The 14,577-nt window shown below is 56.8% G+C and overlaps 2 protein-coding genes across 7 annotated transcripts; one reads left to right on the top strand and one right to left on the bottom strand.

The window, feature by feature from the left end:
* Positions 1-778: 778 nt before the first annotated feature.
* On the top strand, positions 779-4,104 carry NTMT1 (N-terminal Xaa-Pro-Lys N-methyltransferase 1). 4 transcript variants are annotated; one of them, XM_062505497.1, is made up of 5 exons: positions 779-838; positions 1,812-1,871; positions 2,629-2,831; positions 3,053-3,305; positions 3,708-4,104. In XM_062505497.1, the coding sequence occupies exons 3-5, from the start codon at positions 2,670-2,672 to the stop codon at positions 3,962-3,964; spliced, it is 672 nt and encodes a 223-aa protein (XP_062361481.1). In that variant the 5' UTR covers positions 779-838; positions 1,812-1,871; positions 2,629-2,669; the 3' UTR covers positions 3,965-4,104. The 4 variants fall into 4 exon arrangements, with proteins under 4 accessions (XP_062361481.1, XP_062361482.1, XP_062361480.1 ...); XM_062505498.1 differs by lacking the exon at positions 779-838 and adding an exon at positions 873-996; XM_062505496.1 differs by lacking the exon at positions 779-838 and having other exon boundaries at positions 1,082-1,871.
* Positions 4,105-4,871: 767 nt separating this feature from the next.
* Positions 4,872-10,038, bottom strand: ASB6 (ankyrin repeat and SOCS box containing 6). 3 transcript variants are annotated; one of them, XM_062505641.1, is made up of 7 exons: positions 10,011-10,038; positions 8,908-9,113; positions 8,305-8,486; positions 7,855-7,961; positions 7,388-7,496; positions 6,810-6,896; positions 4,872-6,633 (listed from the first exon to the last, which is right to left on the bottom strand). In XM_062505641.1, exons 2-7 carry the CDS (start codon positions 9,018-9,020, stop codon positions 5,954-5,956), a joined length of 1,278 nt encoding a protein of 425 aa, XP_062361625.1. In that variant the 5' UTR covers positions 9,021-9,113; positions 10,011-10,038; the 3' UTR covers positions 4,872-5,953. The 3 variants fall into 3 exon arrangements, with proteins under 3 accessions (XP_062361625.1, XP_062361626.1, XP_062361627.1); XM_062505642.1 differs by lacking the exon at positions 10,011-10,038 and adding an exon at positions 9,916-9,992; XM_062505643.1 differs by lacking the exons at positions 6,810-6,896; positions 10,011-10,038 and having other exon boundaries at positions 8,908-9,986.
* Positions 10,039-14,577: the final 4,539 nt, after the last annotated feature.

Here is a 14,577-nt window from a genome sequence, read left to right as displayed (position 1 = left end):
AGAGCAGTGGGAACAGTGGGAACAGTGGGAGCAGTGGGAACAGTGGGAACAGTGAGAGCAGTGGGAGCAGCGGGAGCAGTGGGAGCAGTGGGAACAGTGGGAGCAATGGGAGCAGTGGGAGCAGTGGGAGCAGTGCCCGCACTGGGCACAGGGGGGGCACAGGTACGTGAAAGGGCATGTGAGGAGCCAGCGCTCGGGGGTGTCAGTCGGTACCGGGGAGTGTCGGTACCGGGCTCTGTCGATGCCGGGTGTGCCGGTACCGGCTCTGTCGGTGCCGGGGCACAGGCGGGTCCCGCTCCCCCTCAGGACTCACCGAAGTTCCCGGGGCGGCGGCGGCGCAACGGCGGGACAACAGCGCCCCCTGGCGACCAGGACGGGACACGGCGGGGGGGATCGGGACGGGACCGGGACAAGGACAACGGCGGGACAGGGCCGGTGCAGGGAGCTGTGTCCGCCGGGAAGGTAACACACGAGCAGCCCGTCCAGGGCACTCCCGCGGTTACTTGCTCTGGCGAGCCGGGGTCCCCGGTGCCAGCCGGCCGGGCTCGCGTGGCAGCCTGCCCCTCAAGAACCGCTCGGTACCCGCGGTCTCCCCTTGGGCTGCCCGGTCTGCCCCAGTCCTCCCCAGCCTGTTCCAGTCCGTCCCAGTCCATCCCAATCCGTCCCACCGCTGACCACCCCCAGCCCCCCGTCCCGGAGCGCCTCCGCGCGGTCAGCAGTGGGAGAGCGGGACAGGGCCCGTCCTTGACGTCACGGTGACGTCACGGTCACGCCGCCGCCTGGTTGGTCCCTGCGGCCGCCCGTCCCGTGGGGGGGCAGCGCGCGGCCGCCGCCGGAGGTAACGGGGGGGCCCGGGGGTCGCGGCCGCGGCCCGAGGGAGCGGCGGTACCGGGCACCCTCCGGCACCCTCCGGCACCCCCCGGCAAGCCTCTCTCCGGGCCGTGGCCGCGGGGGAGGCCGGGAGGGGCCGGCGGAGCTGCCCGGGCCGGATCCGGGGTAGGGCTGCACCAGGCGGCCCGCGGGGTCCACAGCACCGCGGGCCTGGAGGGCGGGGGGGTCTCAGCCCGGGTGGACGGGAGGAGAAAGGGCCGGGCCGGGTCGGGTCGGGCCTTGCACGGGGGACTGGCCCCTCGCACCGCGTAGGGCTGTGCTGTAACACCGCCCGGGCCCGGGGTGGGTCCGGCGTGCCCCCCATGGCGGCACAGCCATACCCCGCGGCCCGGGGACCCCCGCCCGCGCACCCCCTTTACCCCCGGCCTGCGAGGGACCCCCGGGCTCGGGCCCTACACTGACGTGGCCCCCCCACGCCGTGCGACCTTCTCCCCACGGCTGCGGCTTCTCCGTGGGGCGAGTTCTGGCCTTCACCTGCCCGCACTTCCGCGGGTACCGGGAGCGTTTCGGGGACTCCTGGGGCAGCAGGAAGGGTTCGGGTTCGGGTTTAGGTTGTTGGGGCTCGGTGCTCTCTGCCTGTGCTGGGAGCCTGTGACACCCTGAAAAATGAGTCACCAGAGACTCACCAAGCCAAATGCAGGCCAAGGAATGGGGTCACTGCTGGGAGGGTGAGCCTGGGTCCCAGCCCGTGAGATCAGACAGGAGCACTGCTCAAATTGGAGCCAGAACCGTTCATGCACTGGCTACACTCACGGCTCAGCCTCTGAGCTAAGGGGCAGCAGCAGTTCCTGTCCCCCAGCCTCCCTGGGAGTGTCTGTAGGGCTGAGGTATCTCTTACCTGTGGTTTCCTGAGGCCACGGTCACACTTACAGGACTAGAGGGGTGATTTGGCACTTAAATCCCATCTTCTCTGCTCCTAGATCACAGCGCAGACCAGCTCCTGGCACCACTGAGCCAAACTGGATTTCCACTGGTGACCTGTAAGTTGAGATGCCATGTCCCCCTTTCCTATCCCTAGGCTGTTCGAGGCCACGTGGGGCCACCAAACCTGTCTAAGCTGCCATAGAAAAGGTTTTGTGTCTAATGGGGTATTTGCCAGCAAATTCAAGCCACGAACTCTATATATTTCTTTATTTGTGAAGGTGTTTGAAGTCCTTGAATTTACCCTTTGGCCACCTTAAATCTAGTTTCTAATCCCCAGCGCAGTTAATCAAATCCACAGTGGTTTGAATTATGAGATGCCTGGGGGGGATTTATAGCTTGTATTGCTGATTATACCTTGACTTTATTATATTGCAAATATCTAACTTATGGTCACGGCTGAGATTTACAATCCTCAGGTAGGTGCTCAGGATAACTTTTAGCAACTCCAGATGTAATTGGAGGTGAGTGATGGGGTTGTCGCCACACATATGTAATCTGTAAAATGTTAAAGACAGGGAAAGGAGAAGCAGAATAGGTGAAAAGGATGGGTCAGCCTTAAAAAGTAATCATATAATTTGGTGTATTGCTGAGCAAGGCTCTGCCATGCCTGTTCTGGCTGAGGCATCTGCCCCAGGAGGGGGTTTTGGGCTTGTTGGTCTCCAGAAAGGATTTAGATCTTTCTTCTTTCCTGCTCTCATCTGAAGGGTTTTGGAGTTTGCAGTAGCCCTGGGGAGGGGGAAGGGGTGATGATCAGATGTAGGGTAATGGCAGAGCTGACTCATTCCTCGCTGGTTTGGGGTTCTGCCATCCCAGGGGAGCAGTGAGTCCTGCACGGGCGTGTGCCCTCGGCCAGCATGACCAGCGAGGTGGTGGAGAACGAGTTTGAGTTTTACTCTAAGGCAGAGAAGTACTGGAAGGATGTGCCCGCCACGGTGGATGGCATGTTGGGGGGCTACGGCCACATCTCCAGCATTGACATCAACAGCTCCAGGAAGTTTCTACAGAGGTTTCTGCGGGTAGGTGGCACAGTTTGTTGTGCTCCTAAAAACCCACCCTCCTCCCAGCGTGGAGCTGGGCTCTTCCCTCTGCATTGCTCCATGGGATCTTCTGTTGCATGCCAGGAGAGTTTTGCCTTGCAATGGGTTCCCTATACCCCATTCCTGCCCTGTGTGGTTGTCCCATTTGTCCTCTGTGGGTACCTCGCAGTGGGATTCGCCCCTCACGGTGGTTGTTGCAGGATGGCCCCAACCGGACAGGGACAACCCGTGCTCTGGACTGTGGGGCTGGCATTGGCCGGATCACCAAGCGACTGCTGCTGCCCCTCTTCAAGACAGTGGACATGGTGGATGTGACAGAGGACTTCCTCACCAAGGCCAAAAGCTACCTGGGCGAGGAGGGCAGGCGGGTGCGCAACTACTTCTGCTGTGGCCTCCAGGACTTCAGCCCTGAGCCAAACTCCTATGATGTCATCTGGATCCAGTGGGTCATCGGTGAGGGTCACTGCTTGTGGCATCTTTCCAGCCTGTCCATTCCCTTAAGGGGCAGGTGCCCCATGCACTAGGGAAAGCAGCTTGAGTGAGGTCTGCATGGAGAATGAGCATCACAGCATGGGTGGGGACCTGGGGTGGGCAGCTGCCCCCATCCCATGGAGGGGCCGTGTACTTTTTCCAGACAAGTTTTTTCCCCCAAGCCCTCAGAGGCCAGAGTAGAGGTGTGGGTTTGGATGGAGTTGAGTTGTGAAACTCAAGTTGGAAAGCTAAAGCTTTCCCTGCAAATATCTCAAGTATTTGTCTGCTTGCATCAGGATGGACCCCAAATGCACCTTTGGAAACCCCAAGGGTTTCCTCCCCTTAGTCACTTTCTGCCCTCTAACCCCTGCTCTGCCCCTCCAGGACATCTCACTGACAACCACCTCTCTGACTTCCTGAAGCGCTGCCGTGCCGGCCTGCGGCCCAACGGCATCGTGGTCATCAAGGACAACATGGCTCAGGAGGGTGTGATCATGGACGATGTGGACAGCAGCGTCTGCCGGGACCTGGACGTGGTCCATAAGATCATCCGCAGAGCAGGGCTGCACCTCCTGGCTGAGGAGCGCCAGGAGAACTTCCCTGATGAGATCTACCATGTCTACACCTTTGCCATGAGATGAGGGCAGTGGGAGAAGGTCTCTCCCGTGTTGTGACTCCCCTTCCAGGGGCTGGTGACAAGGATGGGACTTTTCGTCTTCCAAGTTGCTGCTGTTTGTGAAAAGAGGTGTTTGCCAAATACATTTTCCTGCTGTTGCACTTCTGCACTTGAGGTTTGTCAGATGCATGTTGGCCCTGTGCCACCCTTGGGGGCTCTGGACAGGAGTAAGAGGGTCTCCCATGCACGAGGTGATCCATGGGCAGCAGCGGGTTGCTGACTGCAGTGCACAGGGCCCCTGCTCATGAACAGGAGCTGGGGGCACCTTTGGGCTGCATTCCTTGCTTGGTTGTTCAACCCCTTCCTGCTGCTCAGCAATGAGCTGGGCAAAGCAAAAGGGAGAAACCTCTGCTGTTTCCCTGCAGTGGTGTGAGGAGGCAGCACTGGGTTCTGAGGCTTTGAGGGGGCCTCACCTGAGCAGGTCTCCATGGGCAGCAAAAAAGGAGGTGTGTGTAACCCCAAGTCCCTCCACATCCTCCTCCAGGGATAGGGGTATCCCAGACAAAGCCTTGCAACCCTGGGTGTGGTCTGAGCTGCTCTCAGACCCTTCCAGCCTGTCACCTCCAGGCCCATTGCTGTGACACTGTAGCTGCTCACCCAGCACCTCACACCATGTTCTGACTTTGAACACTCCCATCTCCTCTTTGGCTATATTCCCTTCATTTACCAAGTCTGGTCACTGACTCAAGATTGCTAACACTGGCACAGCAGTGTGCCAAGGGTGAGCCCAGGTGGAGAGTCTGCTGTAGATCAACCCTGCAGCCCTCCCCTCATTCCTGTACTTCACCCCACCTCTCCTAAGGAAAAACAAGCCCCTGTTATAGAAGGCTTCACTTAATTGTTCAGTTCCCATTCCAGACACCAGGGCAGAATTTGATCACATTACTGGATTTTTTTTAAGCACCAGTTTATCAGGACATACAGTTCCAGTCCAACTGCCAGTGAATCCCAGATCCACCTGATACAAACTGGCTTTAATCAGAACACATTTTTCCTCTTCATCTTCTGCATCTGTCCCCCATGAAAAACAGTACAAACCAACAAAACTGTGGGGTTCAGTTCTGTGGCCAGTCTTTGGCACGTCACAAGGAAGCAGGTGTCTAGAAAGGGGAGCCAGGCAGCTGTGGCAAGGCTGGAACACAAGCCCTCCAGGGGCAGCAATTTCTTGTTCCTGGGAAGGAGGCACTGGAGAATAAAATCCTGGGAGCAGTCACCAAGGGAAGGAACCAAAGAATGGGGAGGGAGGTACAAGGCACTCAGCTGTGACTGCCCATTCCTCATCCTTGCACAGGGAACGCACCATGAAGTTAGGAAACATTCCTTTGTGTGTTTTGGAGCCCAGTAACTCTTGAGATGTCCTTAGTGGATGGTCCTCTGTGCCAGGATGGGGTGCAGAAACTCAAAGGGCACAGGTACCACCGCCAGCCCCACTTCACTCCCTTCCTTGGTGTCACAAGTCCACGCTGAGCAAGGAAGGCACAGCCACAGGATGATGCCAGACCTGCTTCCACCACCAGGACCAGAGGCAGGAAAGCCAGAACACCTCTTCCTTCTCCCAGCACCCCAAGGCATCTCTCAACTCCACTGGACACCTAAGGCACTGCATCACCCACTCATGGCAGGGCTGGGAGAGAGGGGACAGGCTGCCTGTCCAGTCACAGCCCCCAACCCACTGATCCTGTCCCCAGGCCTTTGCTTAATCTCCCTCCAAACCAGCCCCAGTATCCAGCTCCCCCATGCCCAGGAGCTCTGCCTGCCTCCCCTTGACGTGCCCCAGAGCAACGAGACCTTCACAAACACACGTTGTGCCCAAGAAAGCACCCCCAGAATGCCACAGAGAGCAACTCCAAGGGCAGCACCTCTTGCTGCAGAGAAAACTGTCTCAGAGCAGAAAGATGGTGGCAGTAGGCCCAGCAGGGCTGTGGAGGGAGCAGACAGAGAGGCACTGTCAGGCTCACAGGTCCTCATGCCCAGCAGCAGCGTGGTCGATGAGGAGGTACCACTTCAGCCGGTCTGGGAGAGGCAGAGCCTTGATTTTGTCATCCACTGGCCACGGTTTGAGGCGCTGCCGGATGAACACCCTGCAGAGGTGTTTCAGTGCCTGTGGCGAGCGCTCCAGCTGCTTCAGAGAGCAGAACAGAGTCTGGACCTTCTCCCCATGGAACCTACAGCTGCTAGTGTTGACCTCAAAATTTCTGGGCAGCTGGATGGCTTGTGAACTGGCCATCATGAGCTCCAGCAGAGTCTGACCCTTCTGCATGAGGTCTGAGGAATAGGTTTCATCATCAAAGCGACTGAGGTGCCAGCAGAGGTGCTCAAAGGCAATGTGGAAGCCAGACCAGCACGAGGGACCATGGAGGGAGCAGTTGTAGGCAGCACCTGACTCCAGCAAGAACCGCAGCAGTGGGAAGTAGTCTTTGAAGCTTTTTAAGCAGAAGTGTGTGAGGGACTCTGAGGCTGGGCACTCGCTGGGGTTGGCACCGTGGGCCAGCAGCAGCTGTGTGACACGGAAGCAGAAGCGCTCGATATCCTCGACCTCCTCCTCAGTGCAGCTGTACGCCATCTCCCCCAGCAGGTAGATGACATAGGTGAAGACAGTGTCACCATCTTTGGTGGCAGCCCTGACATCTGCGCCTGCAGGAAGAGACAGAGAATGTAACAGACACTGCAGAGCAAAGGCCAGACCAGCACCAACTCCAGCAGCCCTGGGCTTTACTCTGATCCAGTGGGAACATAAAGCAGTCAGGAGGGCAGTGCCTGGGGCTGCACAAAACATTAGCCAGCCCAGAAAGGAGAGAAGGTTTCTTTACCTCCTTCCAGCAGGAGACGGATGCTGTCAGTGTTGTGGATCTGGCCACTATCACTGCTGGCCAGGGCATGCAGCAGTGCTGTCTTCCCTACAATGGAGCAATCAATCAGTCACAGGACAACAGGGTGACACCCCAAAAGGCAGGAAGGAAAACAATCCACCCCACCCACCAGACAGCCAAACACAAGGAGTGACAACCCTTCTTCTGGCAGACACTTCTACTGTCCCTGTGATGGTGCCCAGCTGTGGGGACAGGCACAGGCCACATGTGCAGGGCTGGTGGTGGCCTCAGTGGGTATATGTGCCAGGGCAGAGTGAGTTTTAGAGTAAGTGGGCACCACAGGACAACAGAGGCACGGCTCCATCCCACCTCCCATGGACTGCACAGAGGTAGGTTCAACCCTTTTCACACAGCCAGCATACCAGGAGAATATACAGAAAACAGGGAGGTTCCGCCAGCTTCCTCCCAACTCCCAAACTCATCTGTAAGCAGGGAGCAGGGGCAGCAGCAAATGGCCTCACCCCTGTGCCCTGCCCCAGCCCACCCTCAGCTGGGGGAGCCAGGCAGGGTGCACAGACCGTTCTTGTCAGCAGCATTGACATCGGCCCCCAGCTGCAGCAACCGCCGCAGGCACGGCAACCGCTCGGGCTCCTCGCTGGCCAGGTCCAGGGGACTGCTCTCATGGATCTGCACAACAGTTAAAAAACACTGGTAGGTATTGGAGACTGAGAATGTGCAGGCAGTCGCTGTTGGGGCCTTATCTTAGCCACAGTAAGAGTATCTCTCCAGCCTCCTCCCACACATTGCTCCAAGGCAGGGGCCCAGCTAAAGGCAACTTGACCTTCTTCCACAGCATCAGAGTACTATGGAGAGAGGGCACAGGGATGAGCCAAGGGGAAGGGACAGCGGGGACAGGGATGAGCCAAGGGGAAACAGCATGCGGTGAGGCCCAGGAGGAGGGAAACAGGAGGGCTGTCCCCATACACCACAGCAGCTCAGGCTTGGGAGGGCTCAGCCTGGCCATGCCCAGGCAGCGATGCCGTACCCGGTCTCTGCGGTTGATGTCGGCGCCGTGCTGCACCAGGAGCTCCACCACGTCCGGCTGGTTCCGCAGCACCGCCATGTGCAGGGGAGTGTAGTAGGTGACTGGGTCTGAGGACGAAAACAGTCAAAGAGAACAAAGGGCTTCCTCAAAATGGTCCCAGCGCCTGCCAAGAGTGGAAGGGGACACCTAGGGAGGGCCGTGGGAGCACAGTGATGGCTGTGAAAACAGGGCTGTCAAAGGCACTCCGGGTCCTGCTGTTCCAATGGCTCCATTCTGCCAAAAGCCCCCAAGTCCCTGGCATCCCCCGGTCCATCCACACTACTCCAGCAAAGGACAGGAGTGGGCTGAGCTGGTAGCACCCCCTCTTTTTGCCCCAGCTATCCCCACCTCCCAGGGCAGCTTCTCATCTACTGGTTCCTCCTGGCCCAGCCCCCATCCCACCAGCCTCACCTTCAAAGCTGAGATCAGCACCAAATTTCAGGAGGATTTCTGCAGCAGGGACGAGCCCCAGCTCAGTGACCTTCAGCAGGGCATAGCTCACACCTTCCTGATAAAACGGGGAGTGGGTCTCCCTCTCCAGGACTCTTCTCATAGCTGAGAGCTGGTTCCTGTCACTGTCCAGGCAGGCAGGGCTTGAGACACACAAAAACCCAGCAGTTACTCACTGAACATACCTCAGATGTGCAAGGGTCAAAGCGGCACCCGGGAAGCAGGAAATCCCTGGTCTTCCCTCTGGTCCTATACCCAGTGGGTCTCCAACCTGCTGGCTGTGGGGTTACACAGCACCTTCAGGGCTTCAGCTGAGCCCCAGTTTAGGCTTTGTTGCCAGGAATCAGGCAGAAAGGGCTGCTCCTGGGGAGCACCCATAGTTCCTGTGTTTGTCTTGCTCCACCTCCATGTTCCAAAGAGCCACAGCAAAAGGAGGGTCTGTGGAATGAGCTGCTCCCCAGGACTGGGGGCTGTCCCAAGCCAATGCTGTTCAACTTCGGCCACATCCCTGAGCTCCAACTATCCCCCAAAAGCACCCTGGGGTGTTCAGCCCCCTGCTTTTACCTCTCCAGGGAGCTCTGCCTTTCCGTGTCAGGTGTGGCGAGCAGCCCCAGGAGCTCATCCACCAGGGGCTGGTACTCCAGGACGATCCTGCGGAAGCCGTGCAGGAAAGGCATCGTGCTCTGCCCGTGCACACCAGCCCGGGGGCCTCCAGCACGGCACCGCTGTCCTCCCGCACCCAGGCGCCCTCTCCGAAGGGCTTCTCCCTCCTTTCAAAACAAACAAGGCTTCCAGCAGATTTGAATGCAGAAGAAAACACAGCCTTCCCCCTCCTTATATAAAGGCAGCCCAGCCCAGCGCAGGGATCTCCTCCCACACACCAGTTTGGTGTCCCCAAATTATCTGCTGCACACAGAGCTGCACACTGCAGTTATCTGGGCACAGGATGGAAACGCTCCAGGCACAGCCCAGGATGGGCACAGAGCCCCTGTGCAGAGGGGGCTCCCACAGACAGGGGGTGCTCTGAGTGCCCCAGCGTGTCTGTAACCAGCAAAGCCCTGCCTGGTTTTTTTTGGGAGGGGAGGCTGGAGCCATCCCAGGGACCCCCCCAGTGCACCGGGTACAACCCCAGGAAGCCACTCGATCTCCCTGCAGCCCACGGGGAGGAAAGGCCAGGAGCCCCCAGACCCTGCAGAATGAGTAACAAGACCCTGCCTAAACATCACTACACAAAAGACCTGTAAAACGTACATCTTGATTTCTCTATCATTCTTTGTTTAAGATAAATAGCCAAATTAAAATAAGCTAATAATTTGTTTTCCTGTTTGTTTTACAATGCTTTAAAATCGGAATATTTTTGTCATTATCAGCACGTACGTGTAAACAAGTAAATAAATAAATAAGGCCATTCACCACTCCTGACAGCTTGAGTGGGTTGCAAACGCATTTTTAGACACATTAAACACGCTCATCACTTCTTTCTCTGAGGAGGCAGATCAGGCTACAGCGGGGGAAAAAGAAACCCCAAACGAGTCCATAAACCCCAGTTCGTTTTCACAAATAAACACTCACAAATTCCAATGCAACCCCCGCGGAGCAACACGGGGAGGGGAGGGAAGGGAAGCCCCGGCACCGCCCTCCCTCACGGATCCCCTGCTGCCCCTCACCTGCCTGGGCACCGCCACCGGAACCGGAACCGGAACGGAAACCGGAAACCGGAACCCGAACCCGTCGAGGAGGGGGGGTCGACCAGGGGGCGGAGCCTCGTTAGGAGGGTGTGGTCTTGGCATGAGGGTGTGTTCAATGGGGCGTGGTCTAATGGGGAGGGCGTGGTCTCGCTGGAAGTTGCGGCCCCATAAAACTGATCCGCGTGGGCGTGGCCTTAAAGGGCGTGGCCAAAATGAGGCGTGGTCTCAATGGGGCGTGGCCGTAGAGGCGCGGCCGGCAGGGGGCAGCACGCGAGCGGGAGTTGGGAACAACCTCCTCCCCCCCGCCCGGCACCCCCCGGTGTTCCCCGCTCTGTTCCCCCCCCATCCCCCGGGGGTCCCTTCTCTCACAGGTATCACACCTCGACTATGCCACTTCCTTCCCCGGTGTCCTCTCCCCTCCCAGATGTCCCCCCCTCCCCACATGTCCCCCCTCCATGGGTGTCCCCCCTATCCCTGGGTGGCCCCTCCCTTGGGTGTGTCCCCTGCCCGGGTGTCCCCCTTTTCCCCGGATGTCCCCCCTCCCTCTGGAGGACCCACCCAGGCCGGGCTGGGTTTGCTGGAGGGTGGCACCCAGTGGCTGTCACCTCCACGGGGCTCGGGGGTGACCGTGGTGCCGCTGCCCACAGCGCCTGGACCCTCCCCTGCTGAAAGAGCTACCAGGGGAAGCATTACCCCAGGATTTATTGGTGCTATTATCATAATCATCATTATTTTTATTATTATTCTGATGGAATCTGCCAGCGCGGGGAGCTCTGGAGAGCGGCAATAACTGAAGCCGCCTTGGGTTTCCTATTTACGTATTTATTTTATTCTGGTGGAGCACTTCCAGATTGCAGCAGGCGGCTGTGGCCGCGGGGCAGAGCGGGTGAGGAGGCTGTGCCGGCTGGGCATTCTTCTGACATGCTGTCACGGCCCCCCGTTTCCCACCCTTCCCTTCCCTGCACAGAGTGGGGTGCCAGGTTGGGGGACCCCAGTGTTTGCAGTTCTTGATCCCGAGCCCACTTTCAGGACAGGGCAGGGTCCTTTCCAGGGTGGCTGGTGGCCTTGGTGCCACCAGGACTTGGTGCTGTGCAGTGGCACCTCTATGGGCAGCTGGCCTGCACCCCCCCCTGCAGCTCCCCTGTGTGGGGTTTGGGAGCGTCATCCCTGTGTTTGCCTGAGCAGGGGTGGAAATAACCCCATCCAAGCCTGGGCAGGGAGCAGAGGGGAAAGCACCACGGAAAGGTGAGGGCTGGTGGGGATTTGTCCCTCTGCATAGAGGGCTGAGCCAGCTTCAAACCAGAGCAGCCCGGCAGTGGGGACCCCACTTTGGGTGGGCTGGGAAGCTGAGACCCTCATTCCAGTCCCAGTGCCTCCTGCTGCCACCACATAATGCCAGACCCTGGGCCCTCTGCATTCCCAGTAAAGCCCAAACCTTCCATAGTCCAAGAAAACCCTGGACCCTCCACAATTACAGCAGCAGCACCGGACACAACCCCCATCCCTGTCTGTGTGACACTGGTGGGGACCCTGCAGGGCCCAGCCCTCCACAGACACCATTCTGGAGAGAAATCAGTGCTCCATTCCTGCTGTTGGCTGGGAAAGGAGGGCTGGCAATGCAGGGTCACCCCACTGCCACCTCTGACCCAAGCTGTGCTGTCCCTGAGGATGAGGGGGGACACTGGGCTGCCCCAAAGGGCTGTGCCAGCCCAAATGTGCCTTCTCAGGAGCCCCAAGAGGCTTTGCCCCCAGCCTGGTAACCCCCAGTTTGAAAAGAGGCTTTGGAGATGCAGCGAGGGACCAAACCTGGCTCCAAACCAGCCCTGGGAGGTGACAAACCAGGGAAGGGCTGAGCCCTTCCCTTGTCACCAGCACAGTGAGTCCACACACACAGGAGTTCCTCCCTGGAGCATCCCTGGAGTATCCCTGCCATGAGCACACCACAAGACACAGACCCCAGGGAGATGACTCCCCATCCCCACATTTCCTGGGAGCAGAAATTTTGCAAACAGGGCCATTTCTGGCCCCATGGCTGGATGGGGTGTTTGAGTGCCTGGCTGAAATAACAGCACTGGGCTCTGCCCCTTCCTCCCCATGGCCTTGGCGGGGCGGACTCGGAAGAATGCGACTTGGCCATCCATCAGGGAGACACAGCAACAGCCAGCCGAAGAAAGAGGGGCATTTTAGGAGGAAAGCCAGGGAAATTTGATCATTAAGAAATCCTCCTGGCTGTCTGGGGGAATTTAATTAAATTGCTGGAAAGGGCTGTAAGCACATCTGGATCCAATATGTGCCGCTTTGATTTTTTTCTTTTTTTCTTTCTCTCTTTTTTTTCTCTCTTTTTTTTTCTTTTTCTTTTTTTTTTCTTTTTTTTTTTTTTTTAGTTCACTCTTTTCCCATCTCGCTGTTGAAGGAGGGGGGAATAAAAGGGAAATAGCAGAGCCACAGAGTATTGGTTCATCTGGGACTGACTGGGATTCCTGGCAGGGAGAGACAGAAACAGCAAAAGAGAGGCAGAAAGAGAGGGAATCAGAATGCTGAGAGAAAAAGCTTCACCAAGGGACTGGCTGGGGTATTTTATAATGCCACAGATCACAGCGACAGGGAGCTAGGAGGCAATGGGGGGAGTTGTGAGGGCTGGAGGGCAGAGGAGGAGAAGAGGAGCCAGCACAGGGCATGCTGTACTTTTGGGGTCGGGTGGGGATGGAGGGAGAAAGAGGAGTTGCTCAGTAAATACAGAAATACCATTCCTGCTGGGAAGGGCAGGGCTGGGAACGGGGACTCCTCCAGCAACTACCCCTGGCTGTCAGCCCTGTGGGTGGCAGTGCCCTGAGCCCTGCCCTGGGCCCTGGGGATGGAGGGGGTGCTCTGATCCCCAGCCTGGCCAGGACACAGGGCTGGGCACCCACCCACCCCACCATCCCAGGTTTTTGGTCCTGGCCAGGCACTGCCAGTCCCCTACCATCCCCCACACTCTACTCTTTCCCACCTCCTTACTCTGAACATCCTCATGGTGCAGCGGAGGTGCAACCCCATAGTCAGAAAAAATCTTCAGCTATGGGTGAGCCAGCCCAGCTTCTCTGCACCAGAACATCCACTGGGCAAGATTTTGGGAATGTTAGGAAGGAACACCTGGGTACCACAAGGAGTAGCACCACCCCAGGCAGTGCTCCAAGGAGGCTGCACTGCCCCAAACCCACATATTTGGGGTGAGGAGGGGGCTGGGGCTGGCAGAACACATCCAGATCCGTGCCTTGCTGAGCACCATGGAAGCACAAGGTGTTAGCACATTAGCACAGCATGAGAGAAATATCAGGAAACCCCTAGGAAAACACAAAGTGAGATTACAAAAAAATATAGTATTTTAATTTTTTTTTTTCTGAGAAGAAGATGAAGGACTGGCAAACAGAAACACGTTCATCCCAGGAGCTGCAAACCTGGCAGGTTCTGGCCAGATAGATCCTCACCCTGAGGAGCCCAGCACAGCCCTGCCAATTCAATGGCTCTGGTTCATCAGCCCTGGCCCAGCAAAGCCAGACTCAGAGCTCACACACAGCTCAGCAAAACCCAGGTGCCCAGTGCCAGGTAAAGCAAACCTGCTCAGCTTTGTCTCTGCACCACCCACGTTTTGCCCGAAGCCAAGAGTCACCTTGCCAGCTTCAAAGTCCATTTTAAAACACAATTAAAGAAAAAAAAAAAGAAAAAAAAAGAGGAGCTTGCAAGTAAGTTAAGGAACACCAGGACTGTGTGTTTCAAACAACCAGGTCTTGCTTCAGATGCCTTGTGTGGATGGTGGCATTAAAAAAAACGATGTTGAGGGAAAAAAAGGGCAAATCCTACAGCTAAAAAGGAAATTGCATTAATACAGATTGTTTTATTTAAAAAAAGCAAACCCTGACCTCTACTTCAAAAAAGTCATTAGACATTCTCCTTCTGAAAGGCTGACAGGGGATATTACTGAAAGGCCAGTTAATTTCTCAATGACTTACTGTTCTTGCTCTGCTCATGGAAATGTGTAAAGAGTTGGAGGGTAATTTAAGGCACCCTGCAGAAAGGTGTGTAAATCTTTGCATGTCTAAAGAAACTTTACCAGACCGCTAGGACTGGGAAAAAAAGAAAATGCTTGCCCTCCTTTTTTTTTTTTTCCTTTTTCTTCTTCTTCTTCTTTTTTTTTTTTTTTTTTTAACTTTCCTTTGGAAGTCTGATCCCCTTTGATCATAAAAAAGGTCATATTTCAACCAAAAAAATATCAGCAATCACAGGGCCCGAGGAAGTGCGAACCCAAGGGGGTTTCACCGGCGATTATTCCCTCCATTTAATTATTTAATGCCACAGACTGAGGGAAAGCCAGACAGTTCAAGAATAAGGTCTGGCCCTAAACAAGAAGGAGGAAGAGGGTTATAAAAGGGGATGGGGCTGCTCCATCCCCTGCTCCTGCCCTCGCCCCTCCATGGGCCAAGAGCAGCTGCCCCCAAAATAATCACAGCAAGATGTTCCCAGCTCTGGAGCCAAGAGGGGGATGCTGGGGCAAGGATGGGGGTCCTCA

The sequence above is a fragment of the Cinclus cinclus genome, chromosome 19 (genome assembly GCF_963662255.1).
Source record: "Cinclus cinclus chromosome 19, bCinCin1.1, whole genome shotgun sequence".
Taxonomy (NCBI): Eukaryota; Metazoa; Chordata; class Aves; order Passeriformes; family Cinclidae; genus Cinclus; species Cinclus cinclus.
Note: the sequence above shows the minus strand (reverse complement) of the source record. Positions and strands in the feature narration are given on the sequence as shown.